This window comes from Drosophila mojavensis, unplaced genomic scaffold (genome assembly GCF_018153725.1).
Source record: "Drosophila mojavensis isolate 15081-1352.22 unplaced genomic scaffold, ASM1815372v1 contig_80, whole genome shotgun sequence".
In the NCBI taxonomy this organism is placed as follows: Eukaryota; Metazoa; Arthropoda; class Insecta; order Diptera; family Drosophilidae; genus Drosophila; species Drosophila mojavensis.
This window is the reverse complement of record NW_025318906.1, coordinates 1,205,852-1,222,745: the sequence shown is the minus strand read 5'-3', so window position 1 is coordinate 1,222,745 and position 16,894 is coordinate 1,205,852. Positions and strand designations below refer to the sequence as shown.

General features: G+C 41.6%; 2 protein-coding genes across 2 annotated transcripts in view; both read left to right on the top strand.

Annotated features, from left to right (window-relative positions):
* Nucleotides 1-10,611: 10,611 nt before the first annotated feature.
* Nucleotides 10,612-12,369, top strand: LOC6578344 (putative carbonic anhydrase 3). Its single transcript, XM_002004221.4, has one exon. The coding sequence runs from the start codon at nt 10,790-10,792 to the stop codon at nt 11,780-11,782; it is 993 nt and encodes a 330-aa protein (XP_002004257.1). The 5' UTR covers nt 10,612-10,789; the 3' UTR covers nt 11,783-12,369.
* A 2,517-nt stretch (nt 12,370-14,886) lies between these two features.
* LOC6578343 (retinal homeobox protein Rx) overlaps nt 14,887-16,894 on the top strand; it is a 33,235-nt gene continuing 31,227 nt past the window's right edge. The window contains exon 1 of the mRNA XM_032730259.2: nt 14,887-15,225. The gene's annotated coding sequence lies outside the window, so the exon portion shown is untranslated. The remainder of the gene's footprint in view (nt 15,226-16,894) is intronic.

Genomic DNA, 16,894 nt, shown 5'->3' with positions numbered 1-16,894 from the left:
GCTCTCTCTCTCTCTCTCTCTCTACCTGTCTCATCTTGCTCTTTCTCTATCAATTGCAAGCGCAAGCAAACAAATTCGTGGCGTTAATTAAAAACTCAAATTCGAGACCCCCGAAAACCCAACCACAAGAAGCACAAACAAATTATTCAAGCTGTTGTACAAAGACCCAAATTGATGTATGTCTCAACCCAGAAGACAGAAGAAGAAGACATAGTAGAAGTAGAAGTAGCAGTAGAGCTCTAGCAATTGATACAGTAAAATACATTTAGATCTGTAAAATATCACACACAATTCTTAGATCTGACAGGTAGCCAGCTCTCTACCTGTCTACCAGTTAAGTAAACACGGAATCCAAACAAGAAGAAGGAGGCACATTTCAGACATCCACAACTAATCTCATTTGTTTGCAAAAGAGCTGAAGAACTCTAGAGATATTGTGTAATATATGCATAGTATAAAAAGTATATGTGTTTAATTATAAATATTTTAAATGGTTTTAGAGTTGTTTTTTTATGAATTAAAACAATTCAATTCAGATAGACTTAGGCTAATCTCTGAGTCGAAGATTAATTTAAAGTATGCCTTAAAAATACATAGCAAAGCTTAAGAAGACATATATATTATCTATATAGATAGAACTTCATATTGAGATATATATTCCATAATTAATATAGATATACAATTATATTAAATAAAATTAATATTAATATACTAAAAATAATTACATATTTATAATTATTAATTTTTTACTTACAATTATTTTGTCATTATTATTAGTATTATTATTATTATATTAAGTTATTTATTAAAACTATAAATATCTCAAGTTTTTACTTTTCATACTATATCAAAACGTGAGCTCGTTTCTTACTTCAATTTTTGCTTTTCAAGCTCCAATTTGCTCCGAGTAAACTATAAAGCTTAGCTAACTTGCGTTGTTTACCCCCAAACACCCAATCAGTCATCTATTCCCATAGCCCTTCCCATTTTTGTTGTGTGTGGTGCACAGAAAAATCAAAAATCAATAAACAAAATAATCGTGAACAATAACAAATAAAAAGAAAAACATCTCAATTCGATGTTGGGCTCGTTTATTAGAGCTTAAGAGTATTTTTAGATATGTCGAAGAAGTGAAAAGAGAGCATATTGGTTTTGCTTTGTATGTATTTCTTTGTATAACAGATCAAAGTCTAGGTCTAGGTCTAGGTCTAGAAAAATACTTAATCTGATACTTAGCTCCACTACCTATAAATGTTATCTATATACTCTAAAGTACGGTCTGAGCAGGTATTTTCCAGTCAGTAATGCCCAGCTGCAGTGTTCTGCCTTCTTTTTTTTTTCGTATTGTATATTTTTGCTTCGATTTTGTTATCAGCTATGTTCGACCGTGTTAATTAATCAAAGGCGTTTCAGGCTGTTGCGCATTTGATAGACTGATATAAATGCATACATATACATATAAAGTACATACATATCCGTATAGATGTATAAAAGTGTATGCCTTTCATATTACGTTGACAACTAGTTGAATTTCACAATATTTTTGAAATTGTTTAGCTGTCCTCAAGGCAAACATCGCCTCAATTAGAGTTCACCCAAGAAAGAAAGAGATAGAGGGAGCGAGAGAGAGAGAGAGGCGCACTTTTGCATGCTATGCATGGACATGACATAAATCACTTTACAGTATATTGGCTGTTGAGTCGACTCGCTGAGCCGCTGGCATACTAAGCTGAAAGGAGTTAAAGAGAGAGAGAAAGAGAGGAGTGCAGCAGCAAAGTGGTAAAGTGGAAGAGGGACGTGAAAAGGGCATATCTCTCTGCCTGCAATGCTTGGCACTTGGCATGTGCGCGGCATTTTTTGACTTTGTGTCAAAGCAACGCTTAAGCCGCCGCCAGCGGAGCGGGTGTGGGAGCGAGACAAAGAGAGAGAGGGAGAGAGAGTGGGTGAAGTGTACGTGCAGAATATGCAACGGGATCTCTCAGCTCGCTCGACTCAAACCAAAAATGGCGTCCAGTTTAGCAGCTCCTTTGCTTTGCACATCAATTGGCTTTTAAGCTAGAGCATAAATCAAGCGCGAGATTTACACAGAAGAAGAGAGCAACAACGAAAAAACAAAAAACAAAAACAAAAAACAAAAGCAAATGCGTGGCATCGAGTGGTGGGATTTTTATTTATTTCGTTTTTATTTTCGGGGCGTTTTATTGAAAGGATAATCGATGGCAACGGCCAAAAATTGCATTAAAGGCTTTGCCGTGGACCTTTAAAACAAACACTCGAAGAAGATGTCGACGAACTTTGAAATGCGGCTCTGCGGTCAATTTAATTGAATGATGAATTGCGTTTGGACACTGGTTCAAGGGGCTGGAGCAGGGGTAGGGGCGATGCGGCAGAGTGGGGCGTGGCAAAACGCAGAAATTTCTTCACTTGACGCAAAACGCAAAAAGCAAGCCAAAGGAAGCGAAAGAGAAGGATGTGCAAAGGAGGGGTGGGTGGGAAGTGATAGAGATGGCTGTCAGTGTTGACACTGATGCTACTTTCCCGCCAACCTTGGCTTTCTTAAAGCTGAAATTGTTTGAGGTCTGATATTTAGCTATTTTCAGCGGGAGCTTGGCTTGTTTTTTATATTTCTTTTAGCTTTTCATAGTTATATTTAAAGATTCGTTGCTTTTTATAAATATATATTTAATTTAATACATATATAAATTATTATTCTAAAACCATAGGCTTTTTCTTGCTCTATACCTTAACTTTATTTTTGGCTACTTTTTTACTTGACCTAGCTTTTTTTTTTTGTGTCAGCACTGGCAGAAGTAGGGTTACTGTTAGCTAGGGACAATGGTTCCTTGGGACAGTGCAGCGACAAAGACGAATACGCATAATCAGTCAAAATTTATGACAAGCAGACCAGAAACTCAGCTTAAGCATTTAATTGGTGCCCGATTGTTGTTGTTGTTGTTGTTATCGTGTGTTGCTGCTGCTGCGTGTGGCCCCCTGGTTGACTAATTAGCTAAAGGCGTAAGGCTCCATTTTTGGACAACATTTTCATTGAGTTTTTGCTAGACCCAAAATCCGAAAAAATTCCCTTGGAGGATCCTTCGCTCTGTGCTCGTGTTGGTGTTGTGTCCTTTTCCGAGCTGACGGATGGCTTCAGCTGCAGTTGCTGCTCTTCGGTAATTTGTCTAGGCGCAGGCGACATGCCGCACGCCCACTCTTTGAGTCAACTAACGGCAACTTGAGTTGCTTTCAACTTGTTTGTGCCGCCACTCTCCCGTCCTCCCCCTCTCTGCTTGCCGTGCAGCCTGTGACGCATAAAAAAAGGAATTCGCTGCTTGTGAAAAGGCAGCCAAAAATGTTGGTGCTTAGTGCAGTTCCATGTAACGCATTATTCTTGCTTAGTGTCTATCTCTATAGCTTTTTCTGTCTCTCTCTCGTCTCTTTATCTGGCTCAGCATAGCTTTCACTTTGTTTTTGTCTGCTTCTCTAGCAGGCTTTTTCAAAAATAGTTTACAAAATGTTTTTAAAACTTAACTGAAGCAACTGCTATGAAATTATCTCTAAAATATAAAATATTCACCTTCAACAGTCTCCTGCTCTAAAATGATTTTACTACGTTGTATGCTTCCTTTTGCTATTTCAAAAATTCTTAAAAATAATATACTTTTAAGAGAATTATCTATAATATAAAGACAAAAATTGATCTAAAGTTCCAAAAGTATTCATTTTATGTGCATGTATTAAGTTTATTATTCCTAAAGCTATAATCTAGCTGCTGGATAAATTCTAGTCATTTTACTTAGTTTCCTCAATTCTTTTAATACAAAATAGATTGCCAAATGTCTTTCAAATTCTCAAAATTACTTGTTATATTTACCCAATACAAGCACATGTGGTGTTTTACAGTACACACACAGCATCCATTTCACAACCTATGTAATGTAGCTAAGTTACTATACCCGTCTTTTGGGCTTGCTTTAAGTGCTCAACGCTTAGTTGCAATTAAGTTTGTAAGGTGTGAGTCTATAATAATTGTGGATGTGGATGCTGTGGATTGCAGGGAGTGAGCTAAGTAATGTTACGAACCATGTGGATTGTGGTTGTTAAGATTAATATGAATAGTATGGTTTGTGGCATTGATAGAGAAAAAGTCTTGGCATTTGTGGATGCTGTGGATTGTATAAGCTATATTTATGTTCCACATGTTAAGCTAAGCAGAGACACCCAGCCTGGTTTAAGCCTTAGCTAAATGGTGAGAGCGTTTGCTATGCACAACAGTTGAGCTTTGCGTCTGTGGAAGTTTCTATTAGAATTTTATTAATTAACAGTTTTTCTTTTTAACTTGGCTTCACACAGAGATTAAAATGATCTTTATTAGGCTCTACATAGTGAAATGAAACTCCGTTTGCCATTTTTATTAACAGTTATATGCGTATGTATGTGGGTATGTGTATGGGTTTGTATAGGCTGTCAGACAGTGGTATTAATAAAAGTGAGTGTATGTGGTTGCCTGCTTGTGTACAGAAGGTATTTCAAAATTTACATTCTATTTAATTTCGATCTGCAGTGCCAATTATGGGAATTTTTTAGAATGATCTCCCCTAAGAGTTTTCACTTTTTAGGTATTTTTCCCTTCTTCACTTTTCAAGTAGGCGTTATTTATTGTTGCAAACAGTCTCCGGCTGCAGCAATGATACCCTATAATATAATTGTTATTGGTTCACATCTTACCTTTGTGGCAAAGCAAAACAACAACAATAACAAGCTCGGCTGCGGTTTCGGCAGGGGTGGGGGAAAGTGCGTCTTTGTCGCATAATGAGGCCAAGTAACAAAAAGCGAAAAAAAAAAAATTAAAAGAAAAACATTGTAAACAAACGGAAGGACGAACACGTTAACGCCCCTAAGCTGAGCGAGAGAGCTGCTAATGAAGTGCTCTAGCGCTCAAGGATACACAAAGGACAACGACTCGACAAAGGTCGCATGCTGCGATAAGGATCACGATTACATTGCCAGCTGAGTGGCAAATGGAGTTACAGTAGCCGAAGTGATCGGCGCGCGGGGATGAGAGTTAAAATAGGAGACAAGCAGGGGAAGTAGAGCGAATAGCAGTGAGAGCAGAGAGAATAGCTAAACAAGCTGAAGTAGAGCACGGATGATGATTAGAGTTGATGAGGTAGAGATGGAATTAGAGTTAGAGCATGGATAGCAGCCAGAGTATAACTAATAGAGGAAGTTAAGCAGAGGAAGGACTTGACAGGATAGAATAGATAGAGGATTAGAAAGACTAAGAGTAGTAGATTTGATAGAAAATGATAGAAATAAAAGCATAGTAGAGGCATAGAGGAAGGATAAAGAAAAGTCGAGGACCGATAACAACAGATTGAACTAGCGACGTAGCTGAAGGAGTTTGAGCTAGGAAAGCTAGAAAATATAAAGCGTCGACTGCAGGATATCAGCTAGTTGGGTAGAGACAACAGCTGAGGTGAGACGCAGCTCAAGTAAGTGTAACATCTGTAAAGGAAGTCGAGGAGGGAAAACAGGATAGGAAAAGTAGAGCAAATGTGGTTTTAGCTGTGGTTAAGCAACTGTGAAAGTAGCACAGGACAATTGATCAGGTAGGCAGGCAGGCAGACGCACACACACACACACACTCACAGAGTCGCAGGATAGGAACCTCCTCAGACAGGAGCGTGTTTCGCTGTTCATTTAACAAACGCACCTCGTCGATAATCCTGCTGCATGAGATTTTGGCTCTAAGCGGATTGGCCAAACAACAAAGTTGAGTTTGGAGTTGTTGAGTTTTGTTGTGTTTGATGTCCTGCGGCGCATATTAACATTATCAGCTGTGCCCAGGATCAAACAAGGACAATTGTTATCGCAGCATTCGAATAATGTGTGAAATTTTACGCCTGACGGAAAAGGCGCCCGCTGTGCAGCACATCGAAATTAGAGAGGGACAGACACAGAGAGAGAGAGAGAGAGAGAGGGTGGCATAGAGGGCGAGCGAAGGGGGAGGTCAATGGCCTAATCAGCAAATTGCGTTTAAGTGATTTAAAGGATATACTTCGCTTAATGCCCGCCAGCAACTATCCCAATCGAATTCCCCGCAAATGTTGTTAGCCAATTGCGATTGCCTATCGACCTTACCTGCCTCACCCACCTGCCCCTATTTGACGAGTGCAGTTAAGTTCTCTTTATCGATGTCTCTCGCTGGCTTTTACGCCCGAGCTGCATGCGAATTTGTGTGCCGGGGTATACTGACTGAGTGGCTAAGCTTGTTACAAGAGTTTTTACATTTCTAATAGAAAATTGGGAAATTAAACTTTTCTTGACAAGCTAAAGCATGTAAGAGACTGTTCACTTTAAGTTTGGTTTGTTGGCGCTCTCTTATTATGAGCATAAATAGATGTCAACATAGCCTAACGAACCACATGGAATTTAGAGCACCTTTAACCTTTTCGTATAGCTCGAGAACTATTGAAGCGATTAACTTGAAATTCATTATATATATACATAATCGGTTGATGTACATATATATAAGTATATAACTCCTTTAATATATATATATGCCTTTTACCTAGGCAGTTCAAACTATGACTAAAATTTTGGAGAAATTAACTTTTCTTTGAAACAAAGATGTATAAAGAGGGAAAAGTTCAGATCTTATATGCAGGGAAAGTAAGTCTTGAGTCAAGATAACTCAAGTTCACAGTAACTCTAGTCACGGTATCTGCTGGTCACCCACACTCCCCTCTTAATCACTTTTGCCTAGCTTACAACTCCAATACATGTTAAGAAGGTGGCTAATATCTTTATAGCCACAGCTTGTGCGAGATGAAAGAGCGAGTGTATAAAAGGCGGGTATATGCTACCTGCTCAGCAAATCGCCTCACTTCTAGGGTAAGCTCTAGTCGAGCTGTCTACTGTTTTAATACTCTTGCTTGCTTTGCTCTCTCAAAGCGCAACGCTTTCAATTGAATTCGCGTCAGTTTAACGAGGTTTTCGAACGGAAGCGGAAATTTCTTTCGCATGTTTGTGAGAGGCGCCAATTTGTTTGTGAGTCAAGTCAAGCCAAGTCAAGTCGAGCTACATTTAAGTGTCTGTAAAATCGGAGCTGCGCATACCATTAGACACAATGCTTATATAGACAAAGATATGTATGTATGTATAAAAATATATATGTAAATACTTTAGTCAGTGGCGCCTGACGGTTTTTCCATGGCCTCCAGGCTGTTGTATAGCTGAGCGACATAGTAATATATCTTCACGAATCCCGGTCTCTTCCTTCTCAAGTACTTCACGAAGTTCCCATCGAAGTGGGCGCCCAAGGTCTTGCCCACCTGCTCGACGTATCGCAGCGTTTCGATCGAGCTCTTGCACTTCAAGTACTTGGCGTCGATCAGGTCGGGGCGATAGGAGTGTATGAAGGCGCAGAAGGCGTGGCCGCTGGTCCACGATGTGGAGAACTCGTACATGGGTATGCCGTATGGTCGCATTCTCTTCTGGCAAATGACGAGCAGCTCGCGATGGCGATCCCCGAACGTCTTCCCGTCGAGCGTGCAAATGGTGGAGCTCCGCTTCAATTTGGATGTGGTCGGAGTCGAGGTCGTGGACGACTTCAGCTCCAGCTGGAGATGATCCTTGCTATCGAGCGACAGCTTGAATTTTGACATGCCAGACGACGACATGGACGTGCCCAGCTCCAGCTCGACTTCCTCCACCTCGAGCGTGGAGTCGCCCTCAGAGTCACTGAAATACAGCAGGGTGTCCGTATCGGAGCCATCTTCCTTCTCCTTCGATTTGGAGAGCTCCTCAGAGGAGCCATCTGCTCCGTCTGCGCGGCCCGTTCGACTCGACTCAGTCAGCTCCTGCTCCCTGGCCAGGCTAGCTCTGCGACTCGCTATCTGCGCCTTGAGTAGCCAAATATTGTTGCAAATCAGCTTCAAGTCGCGTATTGCCTCCTCACTGGACAGATTCAGTATGGAGAGGTAATCCTCCTCCTCCGCCTCCGTCTCCAGGTGTGGGGAGTTTTTCAACATTTTGTGAGCGAGTGAGAATAAATTTACGGCTGTTTTGATTTAATTTTTGTTAAGCACTTTGAAGGGGCAACAAAGAAAATACCAAATAAATACTAAAAATATAAAAAACCAAAAAAACTTGAAATTTTATACAGGGGCAACTGTGATCGAAATATTAGAACTGGTACAACTGACTATTCGTAACTTTCTGACGTGTGCCATGCCTTGCCTTATTTTACATTTTATTTAAATCATTTTCGGCGCGTTCAGTGTATGGGAAATAAACAACATTTAATATATTTAAAAAAAAAACGTGGAACTTATATTTTCATATCATTATTATCTATTCTATGTTTGGCTGATCTTCATCGGATTGCCATATCTCAATAAGCGTGTAGATCATCTGACTAACTTGAAGATTCTGTTTCTAAAACTATGAAATGAATCTAATGATATAAGAGTAGACCAACATAAGAGCTTAGTGATATTGGAGTATTATGGAAAAACGGCATAAATCCAACTTTCAAGTTCCAATATTGAAGCTATAAAATGACTCTACTTTATTCGAGTAAATATCTAAATATACATATGAAATAATAATATACAAATACAATATACAATAATTATATTGGAGATCAACTTTCTCTCTCTATTAATCATGATTCCTGAATAGTTCTTCCATGCGAGATTTAACTGTAATTGGATCTATTTGAGCGACTCGTTAGCTTTGACTCCAATGCAAAACTCAATTAAACCTTAAGCGACCCAAAAGACTTTGATGAAAATCTAAACAGCTTCATTAATCTTATATTATTATCATCATCAATATTATGATGATGACTGCTGGGCAGTGCTCGAGGCACTTTGAGGGTTTTCAAATGACATTGTTAGTGTTGCGTTCATGCCACATGTTGACCCCGCAATTTGCGTGCAACAACAATGCGAAGTCAATGAAACATTTGCAACATTTGGTGACTGGCGCCGCCCATGCAGCTGCCACGCCCACTGGCCCCGCAGCAAGCCAAATAATATTTGATCAAAAAATGTCATAATTCAATCAAACTTCACGGCGAGAAAGAGAGAGAGATAGGGAGAGGGGGAGAGAGATTGAGAGTGTCCTGAGGGTGCGTGAGTCCTGTTTTCTGGTCAGCTGGCGAAGTGGGCGTGTCCACGGGGCGTTCGTTGACTGCACTCTGATTGCTTTTTGACAACAACAACAACAGCAACAAAATTTGAATGCTAATCAGCGATCTGCGTGCAGCAAGTGTCAAATATCAGCGGAGAAAACTAGTTTAGTTGGCATTGCGAAAAAGTCATTAAAATATATATATAATATATATACATATATAGATATTGCTATACATATATAAGATACACGAAACTTTGTAGAAGCTTCAAAAATAATTTCCGCTTTTAATGCTCATTTCGCATTTTGTGTATACAAAACTAATTAATATCCTTGCAGCAGCAGCAGCGGCAGCAGCAGCAGCGGCAGCGGCAGCGCAGGATATTTGTGCAAGTAATTTCCGACGCTGAAGAGTTGTTCGCGTAATTAATTTATGCTAAATACGCAACAACAACAACAGCAACAAAGCATCGCCAGCAACTGCCCAAAAATGCAAATAAAATTGCAAATTTTGCGCAAATTTGTTTTTGAAAATAATTAACTTTTTAGCCGGACGGCTCCGTTGGCTTTCGCGAAATACCCTGTGTTTAAATGGAAAGTGAGGTGTGCTATGGGAATTTGTGTGCAAGTGCTAAAGGATTCGTAAAGCTAACTTGAACTAGCGTAATTGAGGATATCTTTCCCGCCTGTAGTCGTCTATCCGGCTGACACTTTGTTGATTTGTTTTCCTCTGCATTGATTAGTGCGTCCATCGGTTTGTCTGTCTATTTCTATAGCTGTCCGTCTGTCCATTCGTGCAACTGTCCTTCAATCTCTGCCCGTCTCTTTGTTTGGTTAGCCATTCTGTCTATTCTTCCACTCATCAAATCGTCATCTATGGGCCTTCCTCCTTGATCGACTACTTCTATATTTGTCTCGATCCACTCTCCGCCACGTCCCTCTGACTTGCGATCCTACTACGTGTTTGTCGTGTCGTGTCGTGTCGTGTCGTGTTCATATGTCCGCCCATATAACCCATATCTGTCTAATTGTCTTTCTCCTGTTGCTCTGTCTCCATGTGAAGCCTTCTGTCCATGTGTTCTTCCTCTTCTTTGCTCTTCTATCATATTATCCTTTAGTTCTTTTATCTTCATCTCCCACTCTATACTCCTTCGTATGTCTGTTCATCCATCAACTCTCTATCCGTTTGTTTGCTTTTTGCTAATCTGCCCATCAATGTTCCCCCTGTTCGTCCTAGAAATCCTTAAGATATGCCAAATCCTGAGAAATATTGCCATTTTCGGATAACTTTTAGAGTTTGCTAATACAAACAACAATAAATAAGAGTCATGCAAAAATTTATAACTTTTACTCAGTTCGTACATTCAAGAAGTGAGCTCAACATCTGAATGTGTCAAGGGTATCATCTAGTCGAGAATTGAGTCGCATAAAGCATGCCTGGTTTTTGGGGCTTCTCAAGCAACCTCTAGAGCATTATTTACTTCAGTTGTGTGTTCATCTTCCTTCAGTAATTCATCGAAATTTATGTCGAAATAAGTTATTTATTTTAGTTTTATTTTTATCAAAAACGACTAGAAGTATATCCATTTTGGATCAAAGAGTTTGCATAATATATACATATTTATATATACGATATATACGCATATACAGAATGGGCATCTGCTGGAGTTGGGTGCGCGAGCTCATCTGCCATTTCGTGGAGGCCCACCTGGTGATACTGATGTGGGCGGTGAGTGGAGCAGTCGTGATGCTCTACAATTTTCACTCGACCTTCTGCCTCATCGAGCGCTTCAGGAAGTGCGCGCTCAATGAGGAGCAGGAGAACACAGATATGGACACTGACGAGTGTAATGACGACGATGATGCGGCTGAGCCGACGCCTGCCCTGGACTACGGCGCACAGAACGGCCCACACGCTTGGCAAACGGCCTTGAACAATCAGAGTCCCATCAACATCGACACGCAGGATGCTGAGCAGATCTGCATGGGCTTGTCCCTGATGTGGGTGGGCTACGACGAGCTGCCCGTGGGCATACGGCTGGAGAACAACGGGCACACCCTGCTGCTGAGGGCCTGCTTTGAGGGCGACACTCCGTTCGTCGATGGGGCCGATCTGCTGTGCTCGTTTGCGTTCCACGAGATCAGCTTTCGCTGGAGCTGGCACGAGAACGCCACCGGATCGGAGCACTCGCTGAACAACGAGCACTTCCCCCTGGAGATGCAGTGCCTCCACACGAGCAGCAATGAGGGCGACGAGGTCTCCAGTCGCAGTCTGCTGGTGATCTCCTACATGTTCGACATAGCTGCTGAGAATCCCTTTCTCGACGTGATCGTTCAGTATCTGGTCGCCGTGCAGCGCGCCGGGCAGTGCGTGGAGATACCACCGTTCCCGCTGAACTATCTGATGCCGGCGTTCTACACGGACTTCTACAGTTATCACGGCTCGCTCACTGAGCCGCCCTGTCATCGCGGTGCCGAGTGGTTCATCAATCCGCTGCCCCTGGCCATCAGCGAGCGGCAGCTTCACGAGTTCCGCAAGCTGCGCAGTCGCAGCGGCTCTCGCATCAGCAGGAATGCACGACCCGTGCAGGAGCTGGGCAACCGGACGGTCTCGTTCAACTGCTACAATCCATTCGACGAGTAGGGCCGACGGGGAGTGTACCGTATTCGAGGGAATGAAACCGGAATATGTAAAATGCTCGATATGTGTACATGTATTCAAATATAGTTAGTGTGAGGCGCAAAATTTAGTTAACGGGAATAAGAGTTTATATAGAGCTGGAAGATAAGAGCTGTGAAAGAGAGAGAGAGAGGGATCAAGTTAATGAAAGATAAAGAGAAAGAAACTGAGAGATGGGTAGGTGGATAGTTAGAGGGAGAACAACACATCCTAGTAGCTCCTGGAATATACCAAAACTGAAACTGAGGGAGGGTCAGGTAGGGAGTTAGAGCAGATCCTAAAGGTTCCTAATAGATGTACTACTAGGGAAATGAACTAAACTGACATCCTTTTCGCATAATCTGAGGCCTACGTATCGAATTTGATTTCTGAATCTTTTATTGTTCTCGAGTTTTGTTACAATTGACTTTATTTGAGGAAATTCTCTTTCAATGTTCAACGTTAATTTTTTAAGTTTATAAAAATGTTTGTGATATTCCGCCCGATTTCTGAAGCTCGTTAAATTCAGTCCAATCATAGTTTAAAATAAAGTGCAATTAACGTCATGTAAATAGATTTGTTTTCATATTGGTTAATTGGGTTTAAGGGCTGCCAGTTCTACCCCTGCCGCTACCCCCACCCCAGCTGCTGTCCCGGAGCTAATTAGAGCAGAGCCAGAGCCAGCGCAAATCTTCCGCACAATTTCATTGGGCCCAGAGAGTTCGCAGCGTTGCGTTCTAATCCACTAATTAGACGTTCAAAGAGCATTTAGGCAGCGCAGTAGATGTCGTTGCCGAGCTTCGTCCTGCTGCGCCGCAGGACACGGCTCGCCAGCGTCGCTCATCCATGTGTTAGAATTTGTGTAGCTGTGTTTGTGTTCGTCTGCGTCTATAATTTCGTTAGTGCAGCGGAAACTGTTGCGGACATGTTGCCCAGCCCAGCAAATGGCAATGCGATTGGCATTGGCACTGTGTCCGGTAACTGCGATTGGGACTGGGAGTGGGACTAGGAGTGGGACTGGGACTGGGATTGGGATTGCGCCTGGGCTTGGGCTATTGGGATTGCGCCTCCTGCGGTGACGCACCCTCATCTCTCTAGCTCAAACACTCATATACTCTATCTCTGTCTGCCTCTCTCTCTCCCTCACTCTCTCTATTTCTCACTCTCTCCCTCTCTGGCAAGGCACAGTCAAATTATACACATACATAAACATACAGCTGCGTTGACTGCGTGCCCTGTTGTAGCTTCTAATTATCAGTTGGCCCAGCAGTTGCTACAGATGCAAGCTACACTGAGAGAAATTGTAAAATTTTGAGAACTTCTGCAATGTAAGAGGAGAGAGTGGAGAGTGAAGATTATAGATTAGAGAAAATAAATTGGAGATTGGAGTATGAAGAGTATAGAAAATAGAGTGGCGAGTGGAGAGATGAAAATTGAGAGTGAAATATGGATAGTGCAGGAGTGACGAGAGAGGAGAGACGAGAGTGGAGAGCGATGGGATAATAGTGGGAGTGTAGAGTAGAGGGTGGAGGGTGAGAGTAGAGAATAGAGAGTGCAAAGTAAACAGCATTGAGTGGAGAGTGATGGGAAAAAGTGGAGAGTTATGAGAGAAGAGTGGAGAGTGGAGAGTTTTTGAAGAGAGTAGTGTAGAGCATGGTAGAAAGACTAAAGATTGGGTAGTGCTGAGTAATATAAATGATTAGGCGGTAAGAAAATTGTGAAGAGTGGAGAGTTAGAGTATGTTGTAGAAAGTAACGAGAGAAGAGTGGAGTAGTTAGACTAATAAGAGGAAGGTAAACAGTGAGAGCGAAGAGTGGGCTGTAGAACATGAAACAGTGTAGAGTCGTTTCTTGTATGGAGTGGGTTCCAATAGAATAGAGCACACTAATTTAATTTCCATACGAATTCTTGAAATGTCCATCAATTTTCTCCCCGTGTGCGTGTGCTATGTTTCATTGCACATCGAGGCAGTAATTGCGCTTTATGGAAGGTGGCCGCATGGAGCTGGCTGAGGCTGGTTTGATGCATCATTTGCTTCAGACGAGAACTAAAATGCGTTCGATTTGATGCAGAGCCACACAACATATATCTAATATATACATGTGTGCATGTACATATATATAGGGAGAGAGAAAGAGATAGAGAGAGTTTGCTATATAATCAGGTGCAGGCTGCAGGGGCAGGAGCTGGGGCTGGGGCTGGGGCTGAGGTGAAGGCTGTTTGCAATTGCGAATTGCATTTGCTGCAAATCAACGCTAATGAAATTATTCAAACAACTTTTCGATTGTTGTTGTTGCTGTTGTCGTTTGTCCGTTTGTCCATTTTGGCCATTTTGTCGATTTGCAATTTGTTTTGGCAACTTAATTGAATTGCAATTTTCACAAATAAAGCTTAATTTTTGGTTCGATTCCCAAAAATTTAATTCTTTTCGGCTAAATAATTAATTTGGAAAAAGCAGAGGAAGAACACGAAAATGCAAAAACTTTATAGAAATTTTGACCAAATTGCAATTAAATTGCATAATTGAATTTATTAATGCAAATCGTCGTTTGTTCATAAACATCGAAAAACGAAAAATGTTTGCCATTTCGCTCATAATTAATGCCATTTGTTTATTTGTTGTCTGCGAATACAAAATAATGTGCATAATTAATAAGAGTCTCTAATCAATAAACAAGGCCACAAAATGCGCACACGAATTTCAATTTTGTTGCCCAAACGCCAAATTGTTTGGCCAAATCGAAAACATATTAAAATGAAAATTTCATTGAACTACAATTTCATTGAATTCTGTTTTATAGAGTGAACTAAACGAGAGTTGATATAAAATAAATATCTGCTTCTTTTCACTGTAAATCAATGTTAAATACTGTTAAGTCTGGTAATGTTAAGCTAGCTTTAACATATGTTAAGTTAGCTGTCAAATCTGACATCTACGACAATTTTAAATATCTGTAGACGTATGTAAACATTCAATTGTAATGCTAAAATCGTTTGTATTTATTTTTAGCTCGAGTCAGTGACAATTTGAATTGCCTCGAATCCTGCTCGAATCCTGCTCGAATCCTGTCTGGCAATCCTGGCAGTCGCTATGTTAGACAAACATATCAATCAACATTCTAATTGAATGTAATTAGAAAAACGCATGAGCTGCCAAATCTAAAGGCAGACAGCCAGCCATACAGAAGCTGCCACACTAACCAAGGAGGGCCAAGGAGCTGGCAAGGAGCAAAAGGAGCCAAGGATGCGCCGTCGTAGTTTCGCACAGAGCCAAGAAAATGAAATTAGACGAATAGAATGACGATGTAAGTGCCATGAAAAGACGTTAAGACGAAGCGGCTCGCCTGGAAGCTGTGGCTGCTCCACGATGCCACGATGCCAAGACGGCAAGACGGCAAGCTGGCAAGCTGGAAGATGCTAAAATTGAGGTAAATTGCATTTAAGTGTTGCCTCTCTTCATTTAGCTGCATGAATATGCATGGAGCTGGGGCGGCAGCAGCGGCTTTTGTGCCACATAAATTGAATGAATAATTGAGAAAACGAGCGAATGATGGCATTAGTGTGTGATTGCGATTCTCTCTCTGTGTGTGTGTGTGTGTGTCGGTGTGTGTGTGTATGTGAAGCTAATGAATTTTAATTGGTTTTATTAAGGCAGAAAGCGGCAGCTGCAATCAGCCCAAAGAGTTGGCATCAGAAATCGCAGCAGCCATTTTTTTCCGCTCGCTCTCTGTTTGTCTGTCCCTCTTCTTCTTGCTTTTTGTTAATTGTTAATCATTAAATATTGTTGCTGCAAAATCAATATGGCGGCTGACGATTAATTAACGCCATTTTGTAATTATCTGCGCATTTTTAATCCAATTAAATTCAACAACTATAAAAAACTCGCCCCGCCTGCGACAGTCAATTAAAAAATATGAATTTCACAAACAAATAACTGTAATTGCAAATTGTTATTGCAAACGTAACCGCACATGACCCAAACGAAAAAAAAAAAAATAATAAATAAGTAAATAAAACAAAACAAACGGCGCAAAAAACTGTACAACGAATGTGTGCGGAACAGCAAAAACTCGCTATAACGCACCCATACTTTGTGCTCTGCCTTTGGTCCTTGCACATCCTCCTGCCCTACGGCGTACTTCCTTTTTCAATTAAACGCCACCATTTTCCATTAACGAATTTGCATGCATGTCTATGCAAGTGTGTGTGTGTGTGTGTCTGTCACACACACAGTCATACAGCTTTGCTCCCTCTCTCACTCTTACACACACACACACACACAGCGTTCGCCTGTATTTCTATAATAAAATTAAATTAGAAGACCAGAAAATTAAATCATCAAAGCTTGACGTCTGGCGGCGGCTGCTGCTGCTGTGTGTGTTTCTGTCTCCCTCTCCCTACCTCGCTCTCGCTCTCTTTCTGTCTATGCACATGTGTGCGCATAAAATGGCGTGGTACACACACACACACACACACATACACACACATGCGACCCAATTTGCAAAGCGACAGTTACGAGTTCATTAATTTCTCAGCCTTTTTTCGCCTCGACGTCTGCAGTTCTACTCGCTGCGGTTGGAGCCATGCCCAGTCCCCCTAGCCCAGTCACCCCCTTCACTCTGCCACCCACTCGCTCGCTCTCTCTGTCTCTGGCAACGGTCTGGGGGTGTGAGCAGCATCATAAATTAAATTCTTCATCAACTCAAACTCGTTAAGCGCCAATAAAGTGACAGAGAGTTATTTTCATCACTTTTTCAATGGTCTACCACAAGGCGTCACGCACACACACACACACATACATATATACGCGTGCTTCTCATGCAATGCGCCGAAGCGCTCTCTGCCTATGCGCTCGCTCTCGCTCTCTCGCTTTAGCTCTCTCGTCAAGCTGCTTCGCTTAGGCCACGCCTCTGCTGCAGCAGCATAGCTACAGAGCAGCGCAAGCGAGAGCGAGAGAGCTAGCGTTTACTGTGTGAGCGTGTGCGTGTGTGTGTGCGAGGAAGATGGAGGGCAGCCGCTGCTTGCAGAACTGGTTTTCGGCTTTTGCGCTGGCGCAGCCCGCTTTGATTTGATTTGATTTGAGGCTCGAGATAAAGC